The 26,605-nt window shown below is 40.2% G+C and overlaps 1 protein-coding gene across 4 annotated transcripts in view; it reads right to left on the minus strand.

The window, feature by feature from the left end:
- The window catches only part of LOC144018125 (neural-cadherin), a 235,909-nt gene that overhangs the window by 182,327 nt on the left and 26,977 nt on the right, over positions 1-26,605 (minus strand). Inside the window, exon 1 of one of the 4 annotated variants that reach the window (XM_077520291.1) lies at positions 2,902-3,162. The exons of the other annotated variants lie outside the window; for them this stretch is intronic. Coding sequence (XP_077376417.1) covers positions 2,902-2,926 — 25 coding nt within the window. The 5' untranslated portion in view covers positions 2,927-3,162. Of the gene's footprint in view, positions 1-2,901; positions 3,163-26,605 lie in introns of those variants that run through there. 4 annotated transcript variants of the gene reach the window in all.

A 26,605-nucleotide genomic window follows, 5' to 3' on the forward strand; every position in this document is an offset into this window, starting at 1 on the left:
TAAGCTTGCAGGTTTCAGATCTGTGTCCCAATACTTTTGCCAACTATTACAGGAGTAATTTCATCACTTTGAGTCATTTTCCCCTCATTAAAAAAAAAAAAAAAAGAGCACCTGCTGATTGATTGGATGTGAGCTGCTGTCATTTACATTCCCTGCAGTCAGGGCCAGTAAATTCTACAAAATGAGTTTTTGTGGGCCCCCTGAGCGACAACAATTACATCCGCAGTCCTGCGGCACGGTCGCATGGGTGGGCGTGTAATAGCGGCCCACCCTCCATTAAAAGCAAATCACGTCCGTAAGCCGCCGCCCCCGCCCCCTTCTATGCACACAAATCTTGCAGCTAACGTGTCGCTAAATCAGACGCTTCATTAAAGGCAGCTCCATCTCAGCCTGGCTTCAGTAAAGAAATGTCGCCTAGGTTTTTTTATTATTTTTTTTAAAAACAAATATTGATGTGTAGTGAACGCACACACATGCAAGTAATGCAGCATAATGGAAATTTACCAGGCTGACGAATAACGCGCGACATTTTTTCCCTGCAAATGGCACGTTTTCAGCACGAGAAGCTAACGTAGCAGCACACATCTTTACTCAAGAGTTCCTCGTTGTTAAACTTCAGTCAACGTTACGACAACGTTGTCCCGTATGATGACGTAAATCAAAAACCTTCGACCATTTTTTCACAAGCATTAAAAGCAGCTAGCAGAAGAAGCTAAGGAAATAAGCTAACAACACACTCATTCGGCAAGCATTGGGGCGCATAGCATGCTAAGCTACCAAGCTAATTTAGCGGCATACGTCTTCACTCGCGCTTTCATAATAGGACGATGTTCTCACGTATGATGACGGAAAGCAAAAACCTTCTACCGTTTGTTCGCAAGCATTAAAAGCAGCTAGCAAAAGAAGCTACGGAAAGAAGCTAACGACGCACTCATTCGGCAAGCATTGGGCACATAGCATGCTAAGCTATCAAGCTAACTTAGCAGTATACGTCTTCACTCGCGCTTTCATAATAGGACAACATTGTCACGTATGATGACGGAAAGCAAAAACCTTCTACCGTTTTTTCGCAAGCATTAAAAGCAGCTAGCAAAAGAAGCTAAGGAAAGAAGCTAACGACGCACTCATTCAGCAAGCATTGGGCACATAGCATGCTAAGCTATCAAGCTAACTTAGCAGTATACGTCTTCACTCGCGCTTTCATAATAGGACGATGTTCTCACGTATGATGACAGAAAGCAAAAACCTTCTACCGTTTGTTCACAAGCATTAAAAGCAGCTAGCAAAAGAAGCTACGGAAAGAAGCTAACGACACACTCATTCGTCCTCCTTGTCAAACATCACATCTCAGATGAAAATCAACAGCATTTGTTGACAAAAAGCGTTAATCCTCGGATGCCGTCTCGAAATGAGGTCACGCAACTTTTGGGGCGTTGCAATTTCGAGATAGCTAAAGATGACGAGATGTTTATGGAAAAAAAACGATACCGACTCATTTTTATTTTATTTTTTTTCCCACGTCAGCGCGGGAACGTCAACAAACAGCGGCGCGTGAAAGCAGCTAACGGGATTATTAAGTGGATTATTAACGAGCGGGCGTGAGAGGATTAGCCGAGCGCTTTGAAGTCGATTTGAGGAAGAAGAAATTGACTTCTTCTTCCTCCTCCTACTCTCGTGTCTTTTTGTTCGGCATCCAACCTGCTTCTTTTTTTTTTGTGAACAATCTCACCATTTGGTCCACTAATTCTAATCAGTCGTCTTCCCAAGGCTGCTTTCTCTTTACAATCCCACTAAGAGGCGCCCCAATCGAAAGACCTGAGCATTGTTTTACAACCCACTTTTCATCCCATATTTTTCTTATCGTCCTGCGGCACACGCGCGCGCGCACCATTCAAGGTCTTTATTGCAGGTCGGCGTCTATTGGAAAGGAGCAGCTTTAGCGATCGTAAATCCTGGCAATGGCGTCCACTTTATAGTACACTAAGATGAAAACAACTTTTTTAACGGTTCGCACAAGTGAAGGGAAAAAAAGTTGTCTTGGTACATGTTAGCATGACACGTTAATCGTAAACGATAGCGTGTTTATGTTAGTCGTGTCTAGTCTTGTATCCTTGAAAATGACGATGAATACGATGACTAACGAGAAGGAGAGACGAGAATGAGGGCAGCTGCAGCCACGTGGACACGTAGGCACACAAAGAAGCTTTTTTTTTAAAATAATTTCTCATCTTGTATCCTCAGACTTTCTAATGGCTAATCAGCTCGACCAATGAGGGAAAAGAGAATATCGACAGCTGCAGCAAAGAACAAAGAGTAAAGGCCGTCATTTAACGTTATCAGGTGTATGCTCCAAGGTTATTTTAGTGAAGGAAAACTATTGAAAAAAAATAAAACTAAAATTCAAAAAACTATTTCATTAACAAAATAAAATAAAAACAAAAGTATTAAAAAAAGAAAACTAACTGAAACTAGATTTTATATATACACACATATATATATATATATATATATATATACATATATATATATATATATATATATATATATATATATATATATATATTTATAAAAATCTTGCATGCATTTTTGCATTTTTAGAAGACAAAAGTCATATTGTGAAGAAAAAATGTCCTTTGTTTTGTACGAAATTCCATTTCTGGGAGAACAAATTACTATTTAATTCTCTTGGATTATTACGGGAATTTTTTTAAAGAATACATTTGTTGGTTCAACAAAACTTAAATGATATATAATTGTTTATAATATATAAAAATAATACATAAAATATGTATATATTAAAAAAAAAAAAAAAAAAAAAAAGTGGAGTGGCGTGCAAGTGGAGCGAGACTGACTGTAAGCCTGCCATTCAAGATATCGTTTTTACAGTAGGGGCCACGTAACCTGGGGGGGTGGGCGAGGCAGCCATTTCTTTTTGGCAGCCTTCAATGTTTTGCACCCCCACCGTCAGAGTGGCGACATGCGACTCCGTCAACCCGAGGGCGAGCGCGTCCTCACGATCAGCATCAATCCCGTTTGCATCCTGTCCATCCTCATCACAGGCGTCGTTGTCCTGTTTGTCACGTTGTTTGCATCACACGGCTTTCAGGCTCGACGCCAGGACGGCAGGACGCCCGACCCGACCCGACCCGGCCGCCCGTCCTCTGCCGCGGAAGGAGCTGGTGCCGAGTCTGTAGCGCTGACGTGATAAACGGCACAGCAAGATTAATCGTTAATCGTTGATGTCGCGTTCGAGGTTTTTAATCAGAGTTATCCTGTCAAAAATAAATAAATAGGAGTGTCACAAATCATGAGAGTTCTTGCTCTGTTTTTATTTATTGTTTTTTAGAGTGTACATTTCTATCTGTTTCCGTTTTTGCAGCAATTAGCATTAGAATATAGCTTAGTTTCAAAATTATTCACAAATCTGTTTAGAATTGTGGGGAAACAGCTTGTTTTCATCATGGCCCTGGTTGATCTCTTATACTCTGCTGCCACCTGCTGGCCGTTTTTGTAATAACGGCAATTGCTTCAACTGTTCTCTTCAGTTGAGAGTCTGCATCAGTCTTCTGTATGCGCTAGCATAAAAAAAACCCGCAAAAAAACGTATAAATACGTCTTTGGCACACTTAATATATTTAAAATAGACGTATTTGTACGTTTTTGGGAGCAAATGAGTTCAAGAGCAAGAATGAGCTGGAATTCTCAGAGATGGGTGAATGAGGAAAATACCGTTTTGGGGGTGTGGTTTTTGGTGAGGAATTAGCATTTTTAACATGGCTAAAAAAAAACTAATAAATTATTTTTTTTTTATAAAAATAAAAAAAAAAGTTAATTTGGCATGATATGGACTCTTTAAGTCTGATTTATTCATTGATATATATATTTTTTTTTTCAAATAAAGTCAAGGAAAAATATGTATTTCACAAGAAAAAGAAAAAAAAAAATCTTGCAGTAAGTTTTAGTGCCTGAATTTCAGGGGGAAAATATCCTGGAAAAAAAAAAAAAAAAAAAAGATTTTAAAGATTAAAGATGAAATGATTGCAATTGTTAAATTGTATCCAAGATGATGACTGATCTCCAACTTGCGACAAGCTTGCGTGTACCTAATGAAGTGGCCGCGCTTGTCATAAATCGCAAGCGTCCGCCGCCGCCGTCCTTGCGGCACCTGGCGAGTAATGTAGCAATTTGAGGGGGAGTGCTCGTTAATTTGCGCTCAGCGGCTTAACGTCGCCGCTTAATGTCGCCGTCATCAGTCAGAGCACGATCTCAACCGCGTTTCTCATCCCGCGTGATGTGCGTTCCCGCTAATGATTTCCCGCGGAAGGCGCTAACGGCGCCGGCGGGCTTCTCGTTACAATTTCGTGCTGGAAAAATGAGCTGGGATTGTTTTGCCGCCGATTAGCGGCAGTGACGAACGAGGACTGGAACCGTATCCAAGGATTTTTGATGTAGGAAGAAATGTCTGTAAAAAACGATCACGTTTTTCAAGAATACTTTGTTTTTTTTAAAGGGTTTTTGCCAATGTGGAATACAGTTCTATTAAAAAAAAAAAACAGGCAGAACCTTACGAGGACTACAGTTGTATTAGTCCAAGATTACAGTATTTTTTCACGAATAAAGTTTCATTTTTTCTTCTAGAATGAAAGTGCATTTTCTTTTAATGAATGTATATTTTTTCAGGAATAGTTGAGTATTTTATTCAATTTTGTTTTCAAAAATAAAAGTGGATTTATTATTGGAATGAATGTGAAATTTCTTAAATGAAATGTAATTTTCTGCGATTGGCTGGCAACCGGTCCAGGGTGCCCAATGCCTGCTGAGATAGGCTCCAGCACCCCCCGCGACCCTTATGAGGAATAAGCGGTCAAACAAATGGATGGATGCATGGATGGAAATGTGTTTTTTTTTTTAAATCAAGTAAAAAAAAAATTCTAGAACAGACGCGATTTAGTGCAACTAAATTTTTTGGCAAAAAAAAAAAAAAACAGGAATAAATGGATATTTTTCTTTGAATTTTTTTGTTTTGTTTGAGAATGAAAATCTATTTTTTTTTAATAAATGTACTGTTTGTTCCAAGAAATAGAATCCAGACTAAGTGAAATAAATACTTGTAATAAAAGTACAAAAATAAATTTTAAAAAATTACAAGAAGAAAGGCATATTTTATTTTTCAACAATACATTTGTATATTTCTGAAAATGTGTACTTTTAAGTCTAAATGCAAATGTTTTTTAGTATAGACATGTATAGTTTTCTGACAACTAATGTGTTTTCTCTAGAATGTTTTTTCTAAGACGCGAAAAATTTAAATTTTTCTTGAATTCAAGAAAGAAAATGTCTTCCGTTCTAGAACAACGCTTTATTTTTCTATTTTCTCCCCGAGGATGCATGGATTTTTCAAGAATTATTTTAGAGAATGTATTTATTTATTTATTCTTCAGTGTGAATTTAACTTTTTTTCAATTTTTTATTTTTATTTTTTTTAAGAAGAAGAATTGTGTGTTTGATTATCTTTTTTTTTGTTTTGTTTGTTTTTTGGTTAAACTAAATGTGTATATCTTCAAGAAAAAATCCAATTTTGGAAAAGCAAAGACCTAATTGTGAGGAAAAAAAAAGAAAGAAAAAAAAAAAAGAAAACCCCGATGAGTGACGACAGGAACGCAAACATACACGGTGACGCGCGAGTGCGCGCGTGTTGTTGATCTCCGTCAAACGCGCGCGAGCTCACGAGTGTTGACAGCCGCGTTGCACATCGCCTTCACTCGGGCGATGACGCCCTCGGACGAGCGCAGCGAGCGGCACGATAACGCGGATTGGCACATGACAATCTTGCCCGCGGGTCCTGGTGCCGGATCGCAAAAACAACAACAACAACGACGACGACGACGACGACGAGAGTCGAGCGTACGCTGCGTCCTGCCGCTGCTTCCAGCTTTTCATCATCACTCTCAAGTCTGTTGAAGCACTTTTTTTTTTTTGCAAGCATATGTGAGAGCATGATGCTGCAGACACTTTAGAAAGCGCGCACACACACAGGCACGCGGTCTGGAACTGAAAGTTCCTGAGGGAATTGCGCAATCACTGTCAATTAGGATCACTGTGCACACAATACAGTAGACAAAATTCAGTTGGAAAAAAAAAAAAAAGTTCTCAAGTACTTACAAAGAGAAAAAAAAAATAAAATCTTTACCGAAACATTACACGAATCTCTGCACAGAGGCAGGTTAGACCCCATATTGTAACTGAGTGAGCATGTGGGAGTTTTTTTTCTCTCTCTGAATTACACACATATTCTCATATACACAAACACAGAATCTGTCAAACACTCTCTCACATGCACACAGGCACAATGTCACGCAAATTTCATCTGGCTCTCACACACACAAAAAAAACAGACACTGTCTCACACTATGTGATCAGACTATCACTAAAATTCCCACTAACACACACAATCTCTTACACATTCTCACATTACACATTCTCTCACACTTTAAAAAAACACAATCACGTGCTCTCTCACAACACAATATCAAAACACTCTCTCAAAAACATCGTCTCTAAACAAAAAATACGCAATAAACACACGAACATGCACACTCTCACACTACCCCATTCATCTAGAAACAAAGAGGCTCTCCAACAAAAAAAATCTCTGACACACATCCTCTCACACTACACTCATTCACCATTTCATGGTCATAAATGATCTCTGTGCCTCTCTCACATACATCCACACTTCTGCTGTCACACCTTAACTTGTTTCCTTTCTGTCTCTGTCTCTCTCTCTCATACACACACACACACAATCTCTCACTCTCACACAATCTCTCTCTCTTTCACTCACTCACACACCCCTCCCTTGCTCTCACATTCACATTTATGCTCTCACGCAACACCCTCAACTCAACTCAATTTTTGCAGACATTCTCTCTCTGCCTCTCTCACAAACAATCACTCATACTTCTTGTGTGACACATTCCCTTAAGTGAGCACACGCAGACTCTCATGCATTTTGTCTCTTACACTCATGTGCGCATACTTGTCAAAAAAAAAGCACTCCCTCTCACATAGTCTGCAGTCAGAAGTCCCAGAGGAGTCGGCGGCATCACTGTCAATTAGGATCAGCGAGCACACTGGCGGCCGATGTAGTTCACCACCAAAAGCCGTTCCACCGCCTCCTCTCACTTACTCGCGAGCGAGCGCGAGAACGTGTCAGTCCAATCCACGCGACAGCAGAAACACGTTACGCAGACTCGCAAAGGCTCACGAGATTGCCGAGCGGCTGACGGGCCCATTAGAGGCCCACCGGGGACCCGAGATGCTTTACAGGCACCGGGAGCGCCGGAGACACTCGAGGCGCTTTCGTACGTTCGAAACGCAACGACGGCCGTCTGTCAGCTGCGGACAGTTGAGAGATGCGCTCCGAGTGGACCACCGCCACAAGTGCGCCATTTCACAGCACTTGGCAGATTTCACTTGTTCAAATAAAAAAAAAGATTTTGGAATGCAAAATAATAATAATTTGTCTCCAGGAGACGAGGGTTCGAATCCCACCTTAAACTGGTTGCGTTGCAAGTTTTCATTTAGGATTCATCTACAATTGATCATTTGTAATTTTCACACAATTTATCTTTCATTATCATTCGATTAACACGTTACATTTATTGCATTCAATTTAATGTTCAATGACACATTCTCTATTATTAGTAATTACTAGTTACTAGTAATACTACTATTACTACCACTAGTAGTTAATTACTTTATAATTTTCACATAAGTTATCCTTCAATTTACTTCATGAGCATTCAGTTTAGCATTCAGCTATTAGCATTCTGCTTTTAGCATTCCCACGCAATTTCTTAGAAATTGCACTTCGTGTAATTATAGGAATGCTTTTCAGCATTCCCACATATGTTATTGTGATTTTTATTCTCCACACTTTTTTGCAGCGTAACAACTCCCACATAATACTTGCAATTCATCTCACATGGTCACTTGTTGCTAGGCAGACTTCACTCGGCTCAATTATCCAGTGGATAATAATGGATTGAATAAGAATTGTGTCCGTTGATTGGCGAGTGCTGCTTCCATTTATCTTGCGTTAATTTGCCCAATAAATCAATCAAGAAAAAGTAGTCAAATATGCTTTTTTTTTGTATTCCATTGTATTCTAAGTGGGAACATTTTTGAATAATTCTTCGTGAGAAAATGAAGAAATAACAACAATGCAACATTTACGACATGCGCCCACACACGCATGCACACACGCACGCACGCTCACAATTCACACGTCTTTCATTTCATTCTCTTGCCACTTTCTTTTCGTTGTCTATCACCCACCTACACGCACACACACATCGTGTTGTGTGCCAGTCTGTCACTGTGTGTGTGTTGCGCAATAACTGCCTGGACTGCGAGAAAGGTCAAGTGAGTGTTTGCTACTTTTTTTTTTCCAAGAAGCTCACCTCCAAATTCTCACCGCCCACTCAGGTCATCCAGGCCCCTAGAGGGCATCAAGAAAAAGCGCAAATGTCAAGTTCAAATCGGTGACATCATGCCGAGAGGTGTGCGTTCATCTTCAAAAAAAAAATAATAATAATTAGAGTAGCATGATTTTAAGATTTTCTTTTTATTGGTTGCAAATTTTTTCCCGCTGAAAAAGATTACGTCATGATGACATCCTGAACTCATTTTCTCCCCAAAAACATATAAATACGTTCTATTTTAATCATTACCATGCTCCCAAAGACGTATTTATACGTTTTTTGTTGTTTTGTTTTTAATGCTAGAGCATACAGAAGGCTTTGATGCAGCCTCGAAACTGGAGCGAATGCTTGAAGCGGTGGTAGTTACTACAAAAATGGCCAGCAGGTGGCAGCAGAGTATAAGACACCAACCAGGGCCATGTTGCAACAACTTCTTTTCCACCTACATTCTAATGCTAATTGCTGCAAAACGGAAACAGCTAGAAATATAGACTCGAATCTTTCTCTTGGTAGGGTCCATGTTTTTATAGCAGTAGAAAACAATATTCTGTGGCAAAATCAGTCAAAATCCAGTAAAACAGTCAGCAGCGAAGGGGGTTGCTTTTGTGAAAATGGCTGCCAGTGTTAATGAGTTATTTCATGACTTGATAATACACCAAAAAAAAAAAACACAAAAAAAAGCAAAATGTTCAACGTTGAATAGCTTTGCCATCTTTTTTTGGGGGGGGAAATGTGATGAAGGGAAAGTGGACTTACAAGTGCGTGTCCCGTTTATTTACGGCCGTTTCTCGGCGGCGCAGCTGCTGCTGCACTCGGTTGCTCGCAGTCTAGACAAATACGAGCTCCTCCGGAGGCGCTCGGGGCGCCGTTCCATGAGCCGGCCAGAAAGCGCCTGCCGCTAAAAATACTTCAACGCCGTCTGCTTGGGAGGACGACGGCAGTTGGAGCTCCATTTTTTTTTTTTTTTTTTTTTTTTTTTAAAGTAAAGCGTACAAGCAGCAAAGCTCAAGGTTCAGCCAATCAGAAGAGGTTTCTCTACGGTAGATATTGTTATCTTTTCTTTCCCGAGTGCCGACTAGAAGTATAAATAAAATGGGATAACTGACCTAACATACTATAGAAAAAAATGTCCATGGTGAAATTTCAAGTTGTTGTTCAATGTCCTAAAAAAAAAAAAAAAAAGAATAAATAAATAAATAAATGCTGCTGCTCGAGTGCTGACGAGAAGTATAACAAAAATGGGATAACTGACCTCACATACTATGGACAAAAATGTCCATGGTCAAATTTCAAGATGTTGTTGTTCAAAGTCCTGAAAAAGGGAAAAAAAAAATGCTGCTGCTCGAGTGCTGACTAGACAACCCGCCAGTTTTGCTCTGTTGCCTCTTTTTGTACCTGTTTCCAATGCTCATGGCGGTTTATTAAACTACAACAAGCTCCACCCTTTTACGAGCGTCAGTCCGCCGGCAGCCGTCCGGCGCTTCCACAATCCCACGTCGGCGCTTTTCTTGCCGCCGCCCTACATAAACGTGAGCGCCAACGACTGTTTGCGGCAACCAGCCTGCGTCGCGTCACCGTTTGTCTCCATCAAAGACACAAAACCACCTCGGGGTGCCGTGTGGGTGCATGCGTGCGATACCGCGCGACAGCAGCCAGCCACGAAGATGCCATGAAAAGAATGAAGACGAGGAGGAGGAAGAGGAGGAGGATGAAGAGGAGGCATTCATAAAACGCTCGCACGGGGAACGGGGGCCAAATGTGAACTGGGGCAACCATTGTTTCGACGCCCTGACAGGATGCACGATTAGCAACATGAAACACACAAACGCGCACACGCGACTGAGTGTTAATTCGTCAATGAAGACGAAACAAAAATAATTTCGTCAACACGCATTTTTCGACGGACTAAAACTCAATTAGACTAAAACCCTCATTAATGAACAATAACTGGGACTATATCAGTATGCATTTTTGTTGACGAATGAACACATGGGACTGACAGGAGGGGGATTCACGATGAACGTTTAAAAAAAAAAAAAAAGTTATAATGTAACATTAATCAAAGGCTATAACGTTCCAACAATATTGCTAATTCCCACCACTAACTAATGCTGGCTAATTTACTAGCTTGTAGCACGGAGTCATAGTTGCCACTTGTGGAGATACAGGCAGTCCTCGACTTTACAACGGTTACGCCATTTTGGGCCGCCATTTTGGCCCGGTCCGCCATTTTGTCTGCTCTTCCGACATGTAGGCTGCAGTATTTTCCCCTTGTCTGCTATTTAGCCCTTAGCTAGTGCTAGCGCTTGTGCACTTGTGGGAGTTTCTTTAGACTGCGAGGAGTCCTTGAGTTAAGGCGCACTTGACTTAAGGCGTTTCGACCTTACAACGGTTGCGCCCGGTCCACCATTTTGGTCCGCCATTTTGGCCCGGTCCGCCATTTTGGTCCGCCATTTTGGCTCCTCGTCCGACATATAGCCCGCAGTGTTTTCCCCTCGTCCGCTATTTAGCCCTTAGCTAGTGCTAGCGCTTGTACACTTGTGGGAGTGACTTTAGACTACAGGGAGTCCTCGAGTTAAGGCGCACTCAACTTGAAGCATTTCAACTTTACAACGGTTACACCCGGTTCTCCATTTTGGCTCCTCATCCACCATTTTGGCAGGAGTGTTTTCCCCTCGTCCGCTATTTTGCCGTTCGCTAGTGCTAGCGCTTTTGGGAGTATCTTTGGCTTTTTCGCCCCCTTTTCTTCACATCAGCCTTCTTTTCTGTCCAACACTAAGCAGTAATGTAAGTACAGCATCTGTTTTGTTTTTTTATGCAAATTATTTTGATGTAAATATTGACTTTAATGGGGAAATTTGGGTTACATCGCTAGCGTAGGAACGGAACTCCGACGTAATTCGAGGACCCCCTGTACTGTAATTGTACGTCAAGTTGCTTTTGATAAAAATAAAAAAAAAAGAAAGAAAAAAATGAGAAAATTTCATGTGAAATAGTTTTAGATCTGAAATGTTCAACATTTTCTGCTAACAAAAAAAATATACAGGGGTAAAATGATTGTCCTGACTAAAACTAGGCTACAACATTGCCAGTTTTTGTTGACTAAAACTACGCGAATAAAATGATGTTTTTCTTGGACTAAAATTAAGACTAAAAACGCTCGAATTATTGTCGACTAAAAATGGACTCAATAAAAATGGGACGAGGTTGACTAATTATATGAAAATCTAACACGTGTGATTAAAATTGGACTAAAATTTAGACTAAATTTTGAATTGGCTGATGAAATGTAACACTAACACACACGTTTGTCTTTGTGTCATTGTGGGGACTTCTGATTGACATCATGCCTTTCCCTAACCTCAACCATGACCCAATTCAAACCTAAACTCTAAAACCAAGTTTTGATCCTCAAAAAAAGGTCTGAGAACTTGACCACCAAAATGTCCCCACAATTTCAAGTCGGTCCCCACAATGCCAGTTAAACCTGGAAAAACACGCGTGTATGGGCCCCACAATGTAGCAAAGAAAGGCACAATTTTACCCACGCACTCATTCAGTCACACACACGTGATAAAAAAAACACACAGACACACAATCACACACACCTACAAACACTTTCACTCACGCACACGCACACACACAAACACACAATCACTCTCACGCACTAAATTCCTCCCACTCACAATCTCAAATACGCGAAATATGAAATATGAACACGCGCACGCAATCCCACACTCTCAAACTTTATCCACTCGCACGCGTGTTCGTCTGGAGAGGGGTGTGTAGACTTTTTATACCCTCTGTACACACAGACCGATCCATGTTTTGCTTTATGTCACAAAGATGGAAAGACGCGTACGCCCACCCACGCACACACACGCTCACTTGCAAATGTCTCGGGGGGGCTTCGGGTATCTCGCGATTGCAGCATCGTGAATCTGCCATTTCTCAAACGCGGCCTTAATCTCTTCTCGCTTCGAGCCTCCGCTCGCGCAAACACGACATCTCCCTCTGGCCAAGTAGCGTGGAGGCATCATGGGAAATTCAGACCATCGCCTTTTGTGCGGAGCCGACACAAGCGCACACAATCGCCTCGGCCTATGAACGCTTACGGCTTTTAGTCGGCGCTCGCTCGGATGACGAGCTGCCGGATTTGATTTCATAAAAAACGGATCGTCGACTCGCGACCGGGTCGAGCGACGGCGGGTTATTATCATGATGAACGGCGGCTGATGCCGATCCGGCTATTGACCGGGATTACGACGGGGGATTATTAAAATGGGGACTGGCAGCGGCGGCTTCCCGAGACGGGAAGAGCGATAACGATGTTGACAAAATATGATGGCGGCGATAATGAAGGCGAGAGGCCGAGAAAAAAAAACAAAAAAACAACAACCACACGTCGTCGCTAATGATGCGGCGTGCGTTCGTTGGAACACGTTTTGGAAGAAGGATTGATGTTGTCAAACCTGGTGTGGAACGCTGCCGCTCGAGCGCCGACTACAACTTGAAGGCGAGATCACATTTGTGCGGCGAGCGGCTCTCTATTGAAATCCCTGATTTCATTCAAATATCATTCTGCTCACCCACAAAGCTCTCAAAAGATTTGACAAGGAGAGTCTTCGGAAATTTTTGCTGCCCGGTTGCCGACTAGAACTCGAGAACGAGATGGCGTCAGTGATAAATGACCTCTCACAGAGATACAAAAGTCCCCACCGATACACTCCAACATCTTGCAGGAAGTCTTGGCGAGGTCATCAGAAAATGATGCTGCCCGAGTGCCAACTAGAATTAGAACAGAGATGGAATCAGTGATAAACGACCTCTCACATGTGGACTGAAAATTCTCACGGATACACGCCAACGTCGTCAACAAAGTCGAGTACGACTCGAGTACCGATTAGAACTAAAACAAGCTTGGCAACAGGAACAAACGACCCAATATTTTGACAGAAAAGTTCGACTCCACATAGGAAATGTTGCTGCTCGAGTGCCAACTAGAACGACCGTAGAAGAGAGATGATGATATCAATGAAAAATGACCTCAAAGCTAGACAGAAAAAACCTTCCAAAATCTTACAGAAAGTCAAATAGAAGGTCTTGAGAAGATGCTGCTGCTCCAGTACGGACAAGAACTAAAACAATGTTGCCATCAGTCACAAATGACCAAATATTATGATAGAAAAGTCCTACAGACAAAGTCCAACATCAAGCGCAGGTCTTTCGGAAATGCTGCTGCTCGAGTGCCAACTAAAATTAGAACAGAGATAGCACCGGTGACAAATTACCTCAAATATGGACAGACACTTCCCACGGATACACTGCAAAGTCTTCCAGGAAGTCAAAAGCTCGTCTTCAGAAAACGCTGCTTCTCGAGTACCGACTAGAATTCATGCAAAGTTGGCATCCGTAACAAATGGCACCATATTTTGACATAAAAGTCCCACGGACAAATTCCAACATCATGCAAAGGACTTCAGAAAATGCTGCAGCACAAGTAGAGGCGAGAACTACAAGTTGGCATCTGTACCAAATGACTCAATATTTTGACAGGTCTTGCGGCTACTTGAGTGGCGACTCGAACCACGTGGCGATGCATCCGTGACAACCAACCTTGAACATGGGCAATCGATTTGCATATGCTCACGCTGCTCGAGTGCTGACTCGAACTCCATTCAAGATGGCGTCTGTGATGTCTGAAAATGTACGTGGATACAATTTAGCATTTGCAAAAAGTCGTCAGGTATTCTTGGGACAACACTGCCGCTCGAGCGCAATTTCTCCGTGCACCTGAGGAGCATCTTTAATCAGGCTCAGAAACACTTTTTTTTTTTTTTTTTTTTTTGCATTCTTCTGCCATTTTCCCCGAGTCAGCTGAAATCGTCTCTAATGGGGCCCGGCAACAGTTTTAGAATGCCGCCCGCGTTTCCACAGACGCTTCCGAGTTCACGTCGGGCCAAATTAAGACGACGAGGGCGCTCGCTCGCTCGCTCGCTTCGTCACTCGCACCATCGCCCGTTTTTAATCACGTCTTTTGCATAAAGCAAACCATAACACGGCAGGAAATACCAAACAGGTGCGCTCAAATTCATTATAGGAAAGTTTTTGAGAATTCACTCAGTTAATATCAGTTTGTCACAACTATCTTAAAAAAAGTGTATTTATTCTCACAAAATGACAATTTATTATTCCATCAACACAATATGTCCTAAGAGTCCTATTTTGTTTATAAAAAAAAAAGCATAATTTATAGAATATAAAAAAATAATTCATAGAATTATGACAAAGTGTATTTAAACTAGACTGAGTACAATTTCTGGAGAAATTGCGTGGGAATGCTGAAAGTTGAATGCTAAGATTTGAATGCATGCGGAATGCTTATGAAGTAAATTGGGAAATAAATGATGAAATGATGACCTCCTGGTTACTGGGCAATGCACTTTACCAGCTGTGCCAACGAGCAGTATCAAACACCTGGTAATGATGATAAGTTGTATGTATGGAAGTGGGCGTGGAAAGTGGCACTTAGAAAAAGTTCAATGTCTGTCCCATTGAAAATGAATGGAGAAAAGTTGATATTACCACATTAATTATTGACAAAATACAAACTTTTCACTGCTGAGAATTGTTCAATGAGTCAAGTCTCCCTTTTAAATATGGAGGACCAAAACTACCAAAATTCAAAATAAATAAAGGACTAAATAAATGACAATATATATATATATAATTATCAAATTATATTTTTTATATCCATTTTTATGTTCACTTTTAGTCATTTATTTATTTAGTTATTTGTTTTTAATTTTGGCAGTTTTGGTCCTCCATATTTAAAGGTAGAATTATGACAATAACATGATTTTATTGAAACTAACCTGTCAAAATGATGATCAAGATTTTCAAAAAAAATACTGCAGCGTTTTCACACGTGCCGTCCGGGAAATGAGAGCCTTTCGTCCTGTCAACATTTCTCAGTTTTGTTTTGGGGGTTTTTTTTTTGCTCCTATTTGCTGCCGATTCCGTTGTGACGCCGATGACAAACTGTGAACGTCACGCGGGGAAAACGAGAGCAAGCGAATCCGAGAATAAAGAAAGAATCTTTTCCGTCCGTCCGCTGTCGGAGTCGCGAGTAATGAGACGGTCGCTCGAGTTGCCTTTGCTCCTTATTGAATATTTGCTTTGGCCTTTAAATGGCAACAAAACAAGCACAAAAACGGAGAATTGGAGAGGAGAAGGCGGAGGACGAGCGCGTTGACGGAATGGAGGACGAGAACGAAGGCGAGCTTCGAGAGGATAAAGAAGACGGGCGCGGCGAGCAACATGGAGAAAGGAATTAAAAAGGTTAAGCTTGCAGAAGAAAAGTTTGTGTTTGCCGCGAGTCAGCAAATTTTGCCGCCACGCTACTCCCACAAGCAACGTTCGTCTTTTATGGCGAGTCATCAAATTCCGCGCCCACGGACAATAGCCAAAGTCAAAATCTGTCTGAGGATACAAGTGGCCAGTTTGGTCACAATTGGACAAAATCTCTAAGAGGAGTTGGCCTTTGAAACACCTCCTGGAAGGTCACATTAAAATGGCTGCTTCAAAACCAAAAATAGCACATTTCATGTTTACAATATGATCTTCAGACTTTTTTTTGGTGGGTCTACTTATGATAGACATCATCATCAAATTTCATGTAGCTGGCTTAATATAACTTTAGGGGATGACTTTTTTTTTTTTTTGGACTTCAAACTTTGACTCACTCAACAAAAATAAGCCCATGGGCTTATTTTTGTTGAGTGAGTCAAAGTTTGAAGACACGTACAATGACAAAAACTCCAGAATTTCACAATTTGGTTTTAGTTGTGTCGTATTTTAGGTTCAAATTTGGTAACGTAAAATCTTCAGGCGGAGTTTGCCTTAGCTCGAAGGAATTGATTTCATGCAGACTTGATGTGTCTTTATGGACATGGCTTATTGAGCCTTTTTTTTTTTTTTTTTTTTGTGGATCGATTCAAGATGGACAACATGTCTACCAAATTTCATATTCACCAAATGAACTAAGAAAAAAATAAATAAACATACACTGAATTATTCAAACTTTGCTCTACCCACATATATTAACGATCCTGTTTACTTTCATGCATAGCTCCTTGAGGCCTTTTTTGTGGGTCCATTCAAACGAGATATATATCTACCAAATATAAAATATAAGTGAAATTGGCTTTAGGGGCTTAAGTTTTCAACTACAAAAAAAATAAATAAATCATACTAATAATAAATCATTATTTGAGCTCCAAAAGCCCATGTCACTCAGCAGCATACAATTTGGTAGACATGCCTACGACCCAAAAAAAATAAATAAATAAAGAAGCAATTCTGGAAAAGACAAATGAAGTCAGCCATTTTGGCTTGAAATTTCAAACCCAACCAGCTTTATTCAAATTAAAATGGCATGCCTACTGTGTAATTTCTGGCATAGCTTCTTGAGACATTTTTTGTGGGTCTATTCAAGACAGATATGTCTATCAAACAAGTGAAATTGCTGACTGATGGCTGAAATAAAAAAATATAAATACAATAAATTATGATCAGAGCTCCCAAAGCCCATGTCAATAAGCAGCATCCAATTTGGTATGTATGTCTAGAATGAAAAGACCCACAAAAAATTCTATAGAAGCTATGTCGGAAAACATCCAGGAAGTCAGCTATTTTGACTTGAAAACTTCAAACCAAACGAGTTTTATTCAAACCAAAATGACATACCTCCCGTGTCTTTTCCAGCATGACTTCTTGAGAGTTTTTTTGTGGGTCTAGTCAACAAAGACACAAATTGCTTATTTCTAAGTGAAACTGGCTTCGGGGTTTGAATCTTCCAACAAATTATGACCCAGTCCCATATCCCATTTAACTAAGCATTAAGCAGCATGTAATTTGGTAGACGTGTTTATAATGAAAAGACCCACAAAAAATTCTATAGAAGCTATGTCGGAAAACATCCAGGAAGTCAGCTATTTTGACTTGAAAACTTAAAACCAATCCAGTTTTATTCAAACCAAAAGGACATTCCTCCCGTGTCTTTTCCGATATGACTTCTTGAGACTTTTTTTGTGGGTCTAGTCAACAAAGACACAAATTGCATGTTGCTGCTAAGTGAAACTGGCTTCGGGGTTTGAATTTTCCAACAAATTATGACTAAGTCCCATATCCCATTTTGCTAAGCAGTAAGCAGCATGCAATTTGGTAGACGTATCTACGATTTAAAGACCCACAAAAAAAGTTGTACGCAGCTAGACACTGGAAGACAGCCATTTTAACTTGCAAACTTCCAAACAAAATGGCACACTTGATTTTGACATGGCGGCTGAAACTTCACGCCAAAATGGCTCGAATGACTTCTTGTGTCTTTTTTCAGCAGAGCTTCTTGAGAATTTTTTTCGTGGATTTTTTTTCTCTTTGTCTACCAAATTTCACGCTGTTAAGTAACACAAGTAGCTTCAGGGTCTGAATTTTGACAAACACGCTGGAGCCCTGTTAGGACCCGTCATCGGTGACAGTTTACACAACGGGACATTTTTCACTTCTCAGTTGTTCGCTTTGAGAGGCTGAACGGCAGCTGAGTCAATCACGTGTTTATTTTGTGCCCCTTTTTAGATGTTTTTTTGTCTTCGCCCTGTGTTGAAAATATTTGAAAGCAGCAGGTGACAAGCGCAGAAAGCAGCGTTTTACACAAAATCTTTTCAAGAGCACGCCCGAGTGTTTGTGCATGTTCGTTTGTGATGCTGCCAACAATTTCTGCGGCGCTTGAAAAAGACAAAAAACGTGACGCATCCCAGGAAAGCGTCTTGGATGAATGTAGGCGGGGTTTGCCAGAGGATATTCAGCTTTTTTAAAAAAAATGTTCGGTGTACGTTAGATTTGCCAAAAAAAAAAAAAAAAAGCTAAATCTGGCTCGGAAAAAAAAACATGACACTCGCCCTGACTTCTCATTCTAGTAAAATCATTGCCGATTGAAAAGCATGAAGTCCTGGGACAAACGCAACAGAATTTATGGGGTGCGGGGTTTTCATTTCCAGGCTGTGGGTTGCCCGAAAGAGCGCCCCCTAGAGAACTCTGGTTAGGAAAGCACAATGTGCATCAAACTCGCCCTGCCTACTCATTCTAGTAGCATCATTGCTGATTGAAAAGCATGAAGTCCTGGGACAGAATGTCGGGGTGGGGTGTTTTTTTTTTTTTATTATTTCTTGGCAATTTGTAAAAAAAAAATCCTCATGAAAATTCAAAAAAAAAGTTTGCCCAGATGGAGCTCGTTTTCTCCATTCAAATAAGATGACATTTTAAATGTACCGTTTTCTTGCAAATGTCTTGTTTTGCAAAAGTAAGAATATTTTGTGAATATTACAAAAAAAAATCATTCAAATAAATGAAATAAACAACTTCATTTTTTTTTTAAACTAACATTATACTGGAGTACACATGCAAATGCATACAGTTTATTATGTTAAAATTTTGATTTAGACGATATTGAACATTTATTTGATTGACAAACTGTCAGTTGAAAAGTGAAAAAAAAAAAAAGTGATTCAATTCTAAGTAAAGGTTTCAATCTGGATGAGTTTTTGGAGCTTGTCCGATTTTGGCGTACAAGTTCTAATTCCATAAGAAGGAAGTCATATTTTTTGCTGTTTGACTTTATTTGAACTGATGCACAATCAGCAGCTAGTTCCAACTTGGTCAGAAGCTATGTGAAGTCAGAAGCTATGTGATGTCAGGAATCTTTATCGGCATGTAACTATGTGATGTCAGGAATATTTAATCTCTTAAGAGTTAAACTCTTATTTGTTAACATTCAACTTCAACATAGTTCATATTTTCACTATTTCTCAAGGAAAGAATGGCTTTATTACTCGTCTCAAAATATTCCAAACTTTTTCGTGCAGCGTTTGTGCCCGTCAGTGACCAAAGTGTCAACTGCCGGAAAACTGGAAACGCAAACTTTTGGCGCGCAGGAAATCAAGGAGTCCAAAGGTGATGCGGCGCGTAGGCGTCGGTCGGTGTTGTTCACTTGGCTGTTGGACAGGTGGAGGTCGGAAGAGTGATCACATTAGCATATGTCAGAATTTGCCGACGCCCATACGTGACTCAAATTCAGACAAATATTTTCAAATTCCGGTCAATATGTTGTTGCATGCGAGAGGTGTCAGTCAACTCCGCCAGCAGGCAGGAAAGCAGGCAGGCGTGCGATTGGAGTACAATCAACTTGATGAAAGCCCGCCCCCAAATCGTCTTTTTAATATTAGTCATTTACAATAACTTTTGCACTCGATATGTTAAAAAAATAAAAAGGCACCTGCCTACCCTTAACTATTAAAAGTTAAAACGGAATGTTTTTTTCTTTTTCTTTTTTTTTTAATTTGGGGGAACCCTAAAATTTGTAATTAAGATACATTTTTATTTAATATAAATATTCATATTGTTATAACAGTTTTTCAGTATTGTTGTCATTTCTAAAAAAAAAAAAAAAAAAAGTTTTAAAAACTACATAATTTATAGCATATAATATGTATAATTTATTTTAATGTAATAATTTAATCTACAATTTTGATTTTAATATCAAAATAAAATAACGCTGACTACTGTATTTAAAAAATAATTTATCAGTAGGTAGATAGAGCGAGAGAGCACAATAGAGCGATGGATGGATGGATAGATAGATAGATAGATAGAAAGAAAAGTAACGCAATCCTCCTTTGGACTGTATCCAATATGTAATTGTAATATTTGTCCACAAGGTGGCACTACCTTCCCCCATTCAAAGCATGCAGCATTTCCCATTTGCGTAAAAATGGTTTCCAAAACTTCCACTTCATGTTTCATTACATTTGAATGACATTTTTGCTTTTATATTGAAATACGTGCAACAGGACGACCTCTTGTGACCGAGTCCAGATGTTGCGCGTGAAGAAAAAAAAAAAAAAAAAAAAAAAAAAAAAAAAAAAAAAAAAAAAGAGCAAGGCGGGTTTAATTCAATATATCAAAGAATCAAATGAACGCATATTGTCTATAATTCAATTTGACGACTAAAGAAAAGCTACGCGGTTCACCGGCTTGATGACGGCCAATTAGCCCGCCTGCTCGTTATCAAAGCTCGCTTTAATCGGGTCTTAAACGCAATCGATCTGCCAGCACGCGCGGTCCATTATTAAATGAATTACTTTTGACAGTAAATCCATGAGTAGATCATATTTTTGTACACTGGAGACTCGCAGGCCGATGATTTGAATCCAGGAGAGGCCACCTCATTAGGTACGCCAACGAGACCTGCAACAACCAAAACACAACAACCGATCGGCTTCTTTACAAGCGACTTACGCGGAGTTTCACTTTTTGCTTTTGCGTGTGCGCGCGCGATGCCACGTAGCATGAAATTAGCTCCCCCCCCCCCCCCCCCCCATCATGGGAATTAGGAGGGAGGCCGTTCGACCAGTAAATAGCTGAAAGACAAACGAGCTTTACAAACGACTTCAAACACTACACAGGTCTTTTTTTGTATTAGGGTATGTAATTACAGTGTAATAACAACGTAATAGTGAAATGCAGTGTAAAAATCGGTGCATTCATTCCTTATGTCCATTTACCTGCTCATAGCCTTGAGCACTCCCTGAACATTTTTTAGAAATTTAAAAAGTATATTGTCGAAGAATAATAATAATTAAAAAAAAGTATTGGAAAGTCTGAAAAATTCTTCAAGAAGTAATAATGCTTGAAGACATTACAACAAAGTCGAGATTGCCATTTTTTTAACACCAGTATTCCCCCCCAACCCTTTTTATTGAAAATAAATATCGGCTTCAAATATCAGTTATCGTCCTCCTTGACTACTAATAATCGGCATCGGTATCGGCCCTAAAAAAAAAAAAAAAACTAACAAATCGGTCCATCTCTCATCACATTTATTCATCACGTTCAAGAAAACGTCCATATTTGTATTAAATTACTTTTCATCAAGCAATATTTCAGTGCGAAATGAAACTCATGTTTTCTTGTTTTCCATCTAAGAATCTCGGGGCGCTAATTAGCGAATCGCCAGGCTTGCTTTCGTTTTTTTTTTTTTTTTTTACATACTTGTTCAACAAATCCGATTCGGATCTTTTTCTCAAAACCAAAATGTGATGCAACGTCGCCATCTGCAGGGATCAGTTCGTCATTGCAGCCATTTACAAACGCGCCGGGCGGAACAAAACACGACACAATTTCCGTGGCACCTGAACGCCACCTGTCGATCGGCGTCGTCCGCGAAGGCGTCGACGGCGGCGAGCGTCTTGCCGCGCTAGCGCCGCTGTTAGCCTTCCCCGTTAGCGCCCAAAGACGATTTTTTTGCTCGTCTTTTGATTGTGCCGCCGCCTTTTCATCACTGCTCTCATTCTGTCACCGGCGAGCGTTTAACATCTTCATCTTGATCTGTATTCACACGCGGTTTCACAAGGTTTCGCTTGTATATTAAACGGCTGCCTTTAACCGCGGCGGGCACCCAAGGGAACGCCATTCAGCCCCCCAAGGAGAAGATACTTAACAGCATGCAACTTTTTTCTCTTCTTTTTTTTTTCCTCCTTCTCATTGGATGCCTTTTATTTTCTTCCTCTCGCTCCGGTTACTTTTTTTTTTTCTTTTTTTGTTCTCCCGCCGCAACAAAAGGTTGGCCTGGAAAAGCAGCAGCTGTCCCGCGTTTTGCCCGAGCGTGTCCGTGAAAGCGCCTCTCCAAACATTCTTCTCCTCGCTGGAAGTTGTTTTGGAAGAGTTGCGCATCCTCGAGCTGCCAAGATGCGTCACGGATACGGATCAGCTTTCGACTTCTTCTTTTTACTCGCTTGTAAATACAATTTGTGGCTTTTTTTTCCCCCCCCGGTTAAAAAAAAGCTCACCCTGAAGAATTCTATTATTCTTTTATTGAGCCCTTTTTTGTTCATTTTGCATACACGCACTGTAGCTGAATTTGTAATTTAACCGTCAAAAAAAGTCTTAAAGTAAACAACTGTGAGTAGTGAAACATAATCATACCTTAGAACTTGAAATACTCGTTAGTTACAGTATTTTACAAAATAAAACAATTAATTAGAATCTTTTGGAAAATGAGTTTAATTAAGGGTGGAAATTTTATTTTGTCTAAATTCTTGTGATTTTTTTTTTTTTGGTCCAAAAAATGGCTTTTCCTTTGAAGTGTGATAACTAAGTTATTTTTTTATGAATATCTTTTTCAATTTCAACCACTCAAAATGTTCAGTGTCATCAGACCTATCTATACATTTATACGTTTTTATTTATTGAAAAAAACATTTTAATGCCCCCTATGGACAACAATAGCAGTATTATTCTAATAGCAAAACTAATACTATGCTGCGCTGTATATACATAAAAAATAAAAGTCTAATTTAAATATTTCATATGAAATAGCGAGAGGCTTGAATAAGACCATAAGTAATAAAAAAATAAAATACAATTTTGGCATGCCCAATTTTTACACAATGGCGGTTTTCTGAATAGAACTAAATTCTTGTGATTTTGTCCAAAAAAATGGCTTTTCTTTTGAAGTGTGATAACTAAGTCATTTATGAATATTTTTTCAATTTCAACCACTCAAAATGTTCAATACCATCAGACTTAGCTATACATATATACTTATTTATTTAATTTAGTTTCTAATGCCCCCTATGGACAATAATAACAATGTTATTGTAATAGCAAGACTAACTATGCTGTATATACATAAAAAATAAAAGTCTAATTTGAATATTTCATATGACATAGTTAGAGGCTTGAATAAGACCCGTAAGTAATAGAATATTTTTTTTTTTTCACTCAAAATGTTCAATACCATCAGACCTGTCTATACATATATAGTTTGTCATTTATTTATTTATGGACACGAATAGTAGTGTTATTTTAATAGCAAGACGATGTTATTATGTATACTTAGTATGCTTATGTAACTATGTAAGTGTAGTGAAAAAGCCAAAGAAAAAGCCAAAGCTTGGTTGAAGTGAGCTGTCAGGACTTGAAAGTCTGACACCCCAAATAAAAGTTTTGTAGTCAACTGGTGAAGAATCTCTCCGTTGTTCTCCTGCAGCCAGCGAGTGTGCGAGGGCGTTTTTTCGTTCGTTCGTTCGTTCGCTCGCTCGCTCGCTCGTGCGTCCCTTCGGACTTGTAATTCACCAGCAAGCAGATTATCATTTTAAGATGCCGCTTGGGGCGAGGGAAAAGAAGTATAAAAGTAGCACACTTTTTTTTTTTTGCGCAGGTGCCGACACTTTTACTGCTCTCTGCGGAAATGTTACACGGCCACTCGATGGAGGCGCGCGTTCCCCGCGGGGCGTCTTTCTCTCTCCGTCTCCCGCCGCCGCAACCGCAGCCCGTTAAATCACTGCCGAGCAACTTATACGCCGGCGTTTCCACCCGAGCGTTTCCACCCGAGCGTCCCTCGGGGTCAAAAAGAAGCGGCTGGCTCGCGCTTTAAAAGCTTCAACAAGACAGAGATGCCTTTGGATTTTTTTTTTTTTCCATTTTCTGCCCCCCCCCCTCTCATGGCGAGCTGCATTGCAGGTTTGCAGCCACTGCAGCAGACGCACAACAACTTATGAGCAGAAAGATGCAAGGAATGCAAGCTTCAAATATGGTGACGACAAGTAGATGCTTTTCATTAGCCGGTCTATGGCCATCGATATTATCGGTTAGCAGTATGCTAATTAGTGAAAAAAAATTTTTTTTAAATGTGTATAATGCAGTGTGGGGTGTACAGGAAGTGATGATGCAAACAAAAGTTGCCAAAATGGGGAGTTGAGATCCCAAAAAGTGTTTGATGGAATCGAGGAGCAATCGTACGCTGCAGATGCACAAAATGCAGTATCAGGTATTCAGCCTGTGCAATTCATCGACATTCAATGACAATTTCAAATATTACGCGCCACAATGACAAAATTAGAATCATCGTGAAAAAATATTTATTAATACAAATTTTTGAGTCATTTAAATTTGTAAAACATTTGGTTTTTAAAGGTACTAATTGTACGTGAAAAATAATGAAAGTGTCAAATTAATCATATACAAAATATGAACTTTTTATTGCTATAATGGGATAAATAAGTGAAGTTACCCTTTATAAAAAAAAAAAAAAAAAAAAAAAAAAAACTTTTGTAGTGCCAATGCACTTGTATGGACGTCAACTATGTGGATTTTCGCTATTCGGCTGGCTGGCCGGACAGACGGACGTTATTTCATAGTTATCATGCAATGTCGCAGTTCATCAACACGAAGTCGCACAAAAAAAATAAAAAAAGAAAGTTTCTGGCAAAGGTGTAAAAAGGAAAAAAAACACACACAAAAAAAACAGCTGCCAGCAGTTGCCGGCATCTGCCGGCTCAAGACGAAAACGAGACTCGCGCCAGCCGACCGGGTGGCAACAATCTTTCTTTCTTTTTTTTTTTTTTTTAAATTGAGGGCTTTAACCCGCATGCTCCATAGAAAGCGAGGACGTCTCCTTCCCGCCGTCAACTTGTCAGCAACGCACCTGAGCGTCAATTTGCTCTTGTCTGAAGACGGCGTAACAAGAGTCGACGTGTCATCACACAAAGACGCACATTTGCTGGTTCTGGCGGCGTCTAAAAATATCTTTCAGCGCTTGTTTGTCTGCCCGCCTGCTTACCTTTGCCCCGCCGTCACTGTGAGAACGCGCGCACGCGCACGCGCACGCGGGCACGCGCGGGGCATGAGTCATATAACGGATGCCGTGGGCGGAGCCCTCTCGCCAGTTTCCTGGTGAGATCTGCCACCTCGCACAATGCAAATGAACACGACGACGACGGGAGATAATCCACACGTGCTCGCTGGACAATGGACTGCTCAGGTAATCAACCTTCCTGTTGCCAGTTCACTGGCAACCAGCACGGTACAAATAAACACAACTAATGGAAATAATCCACATTATGGCTTGCACACTTGATCACAAGCTGGTGCAAAATAAGATTCTGAAATTTATAGTGCAACCTTGGTTATCTTGACCATTAGGGGTGTGAATTGCCTAGTACCTGACGATTCGATTCGTATCACGATTCACAGGTCACGATTCGATACCGATTAATCCCAATACGAATTTATAAGTCGATTGTTGCGATTTTTTTCCATTCAAATTTAGAAAATACTAATCAGTAAGCTTGTAGAGTGTAAGATTTATATGAAAATGTATTATTTATTTATCTGAAATTTCAGTCTTATAGAGGTTGTAATTTGTTTCATGTTTGAACAGCATTGAAATAAAATATTAAGGCTTAATGTTCCGTTCATATAACATTCTTCCATGCTTAAGGTGTGAATCCTAAAAAAAAAAAAAAAAAAAAAAAAAAAAAAAAAAAAAAAAAAATCGATTTTGCCTATTATTGAATCGATTCGAGAATCGCGCGATGTAGTATCGCGATATATCGCCGAATCGATTTTTTTAACACCCCTATTGACCATCCATCCAATTTCTTGACCGCTTATTCCTCACAAGGGTCTCGGGGGGTGCTGGAGCCTATCTCAACTGGCTGTGGGCAGTATTGGCAGGTTACACCGTGAATTGGTTGCCAGCCAATCACAGGGCACACAGACACAAACAACCATCCACACTCACAAGGGACAATTCAGAGCACCCAATGAACCTGCCATGCATGTCTTTGGAATGTGGGAGGAGACCGGAGTACCCGCAGAAGACCCACGCGGGCACGGGGAGAACATGCAAACTCCACCCAGGAAGGCCGGAGACTCGAACCCGAGTCCTCAGAACTGGGAGGCGGACGTGCTAACCAGTCACCATCGTGTCGCCCCTTAATCCATGTCAGACATCCAAAAAATAGATATAGATATATAGATATATATATATATAGAGAGAGAGAGAGAGAGAGAGCAATAGAGAGAGATTTAACAAGATGAAATCTGGTAAACGTGTATAATCACACAAAAAAGTCACAAGAATCCATGACAGAAAAAAACGGAAAAAGTTTTTCCCTTTGACTCGAATCGAGCAATTTCGGACTCATTTCCAGAGATGCTGAGATTGGAAATTTGCCGGCAAATTCCTGACAACCTCGCACAAAAGAAACAAAAAGTGA

The sequence above is a fragment of the Festucalex cinctus genome, chromosome 4 (assembly GCF_051991245.1).
Source record: "Festucalex cinctus isolate MCC-2025b chromosome 4, RoL_Fcin_1.0, whole genome shotgun sequence".
Taxonomy (NCBI): domain Eukaryota; kingdom Metazoa; phylum Chordata; class Actinopteri; order Syngnathiformes; family Syngnathidae; genus Festucalex; species Festucalex cinctus.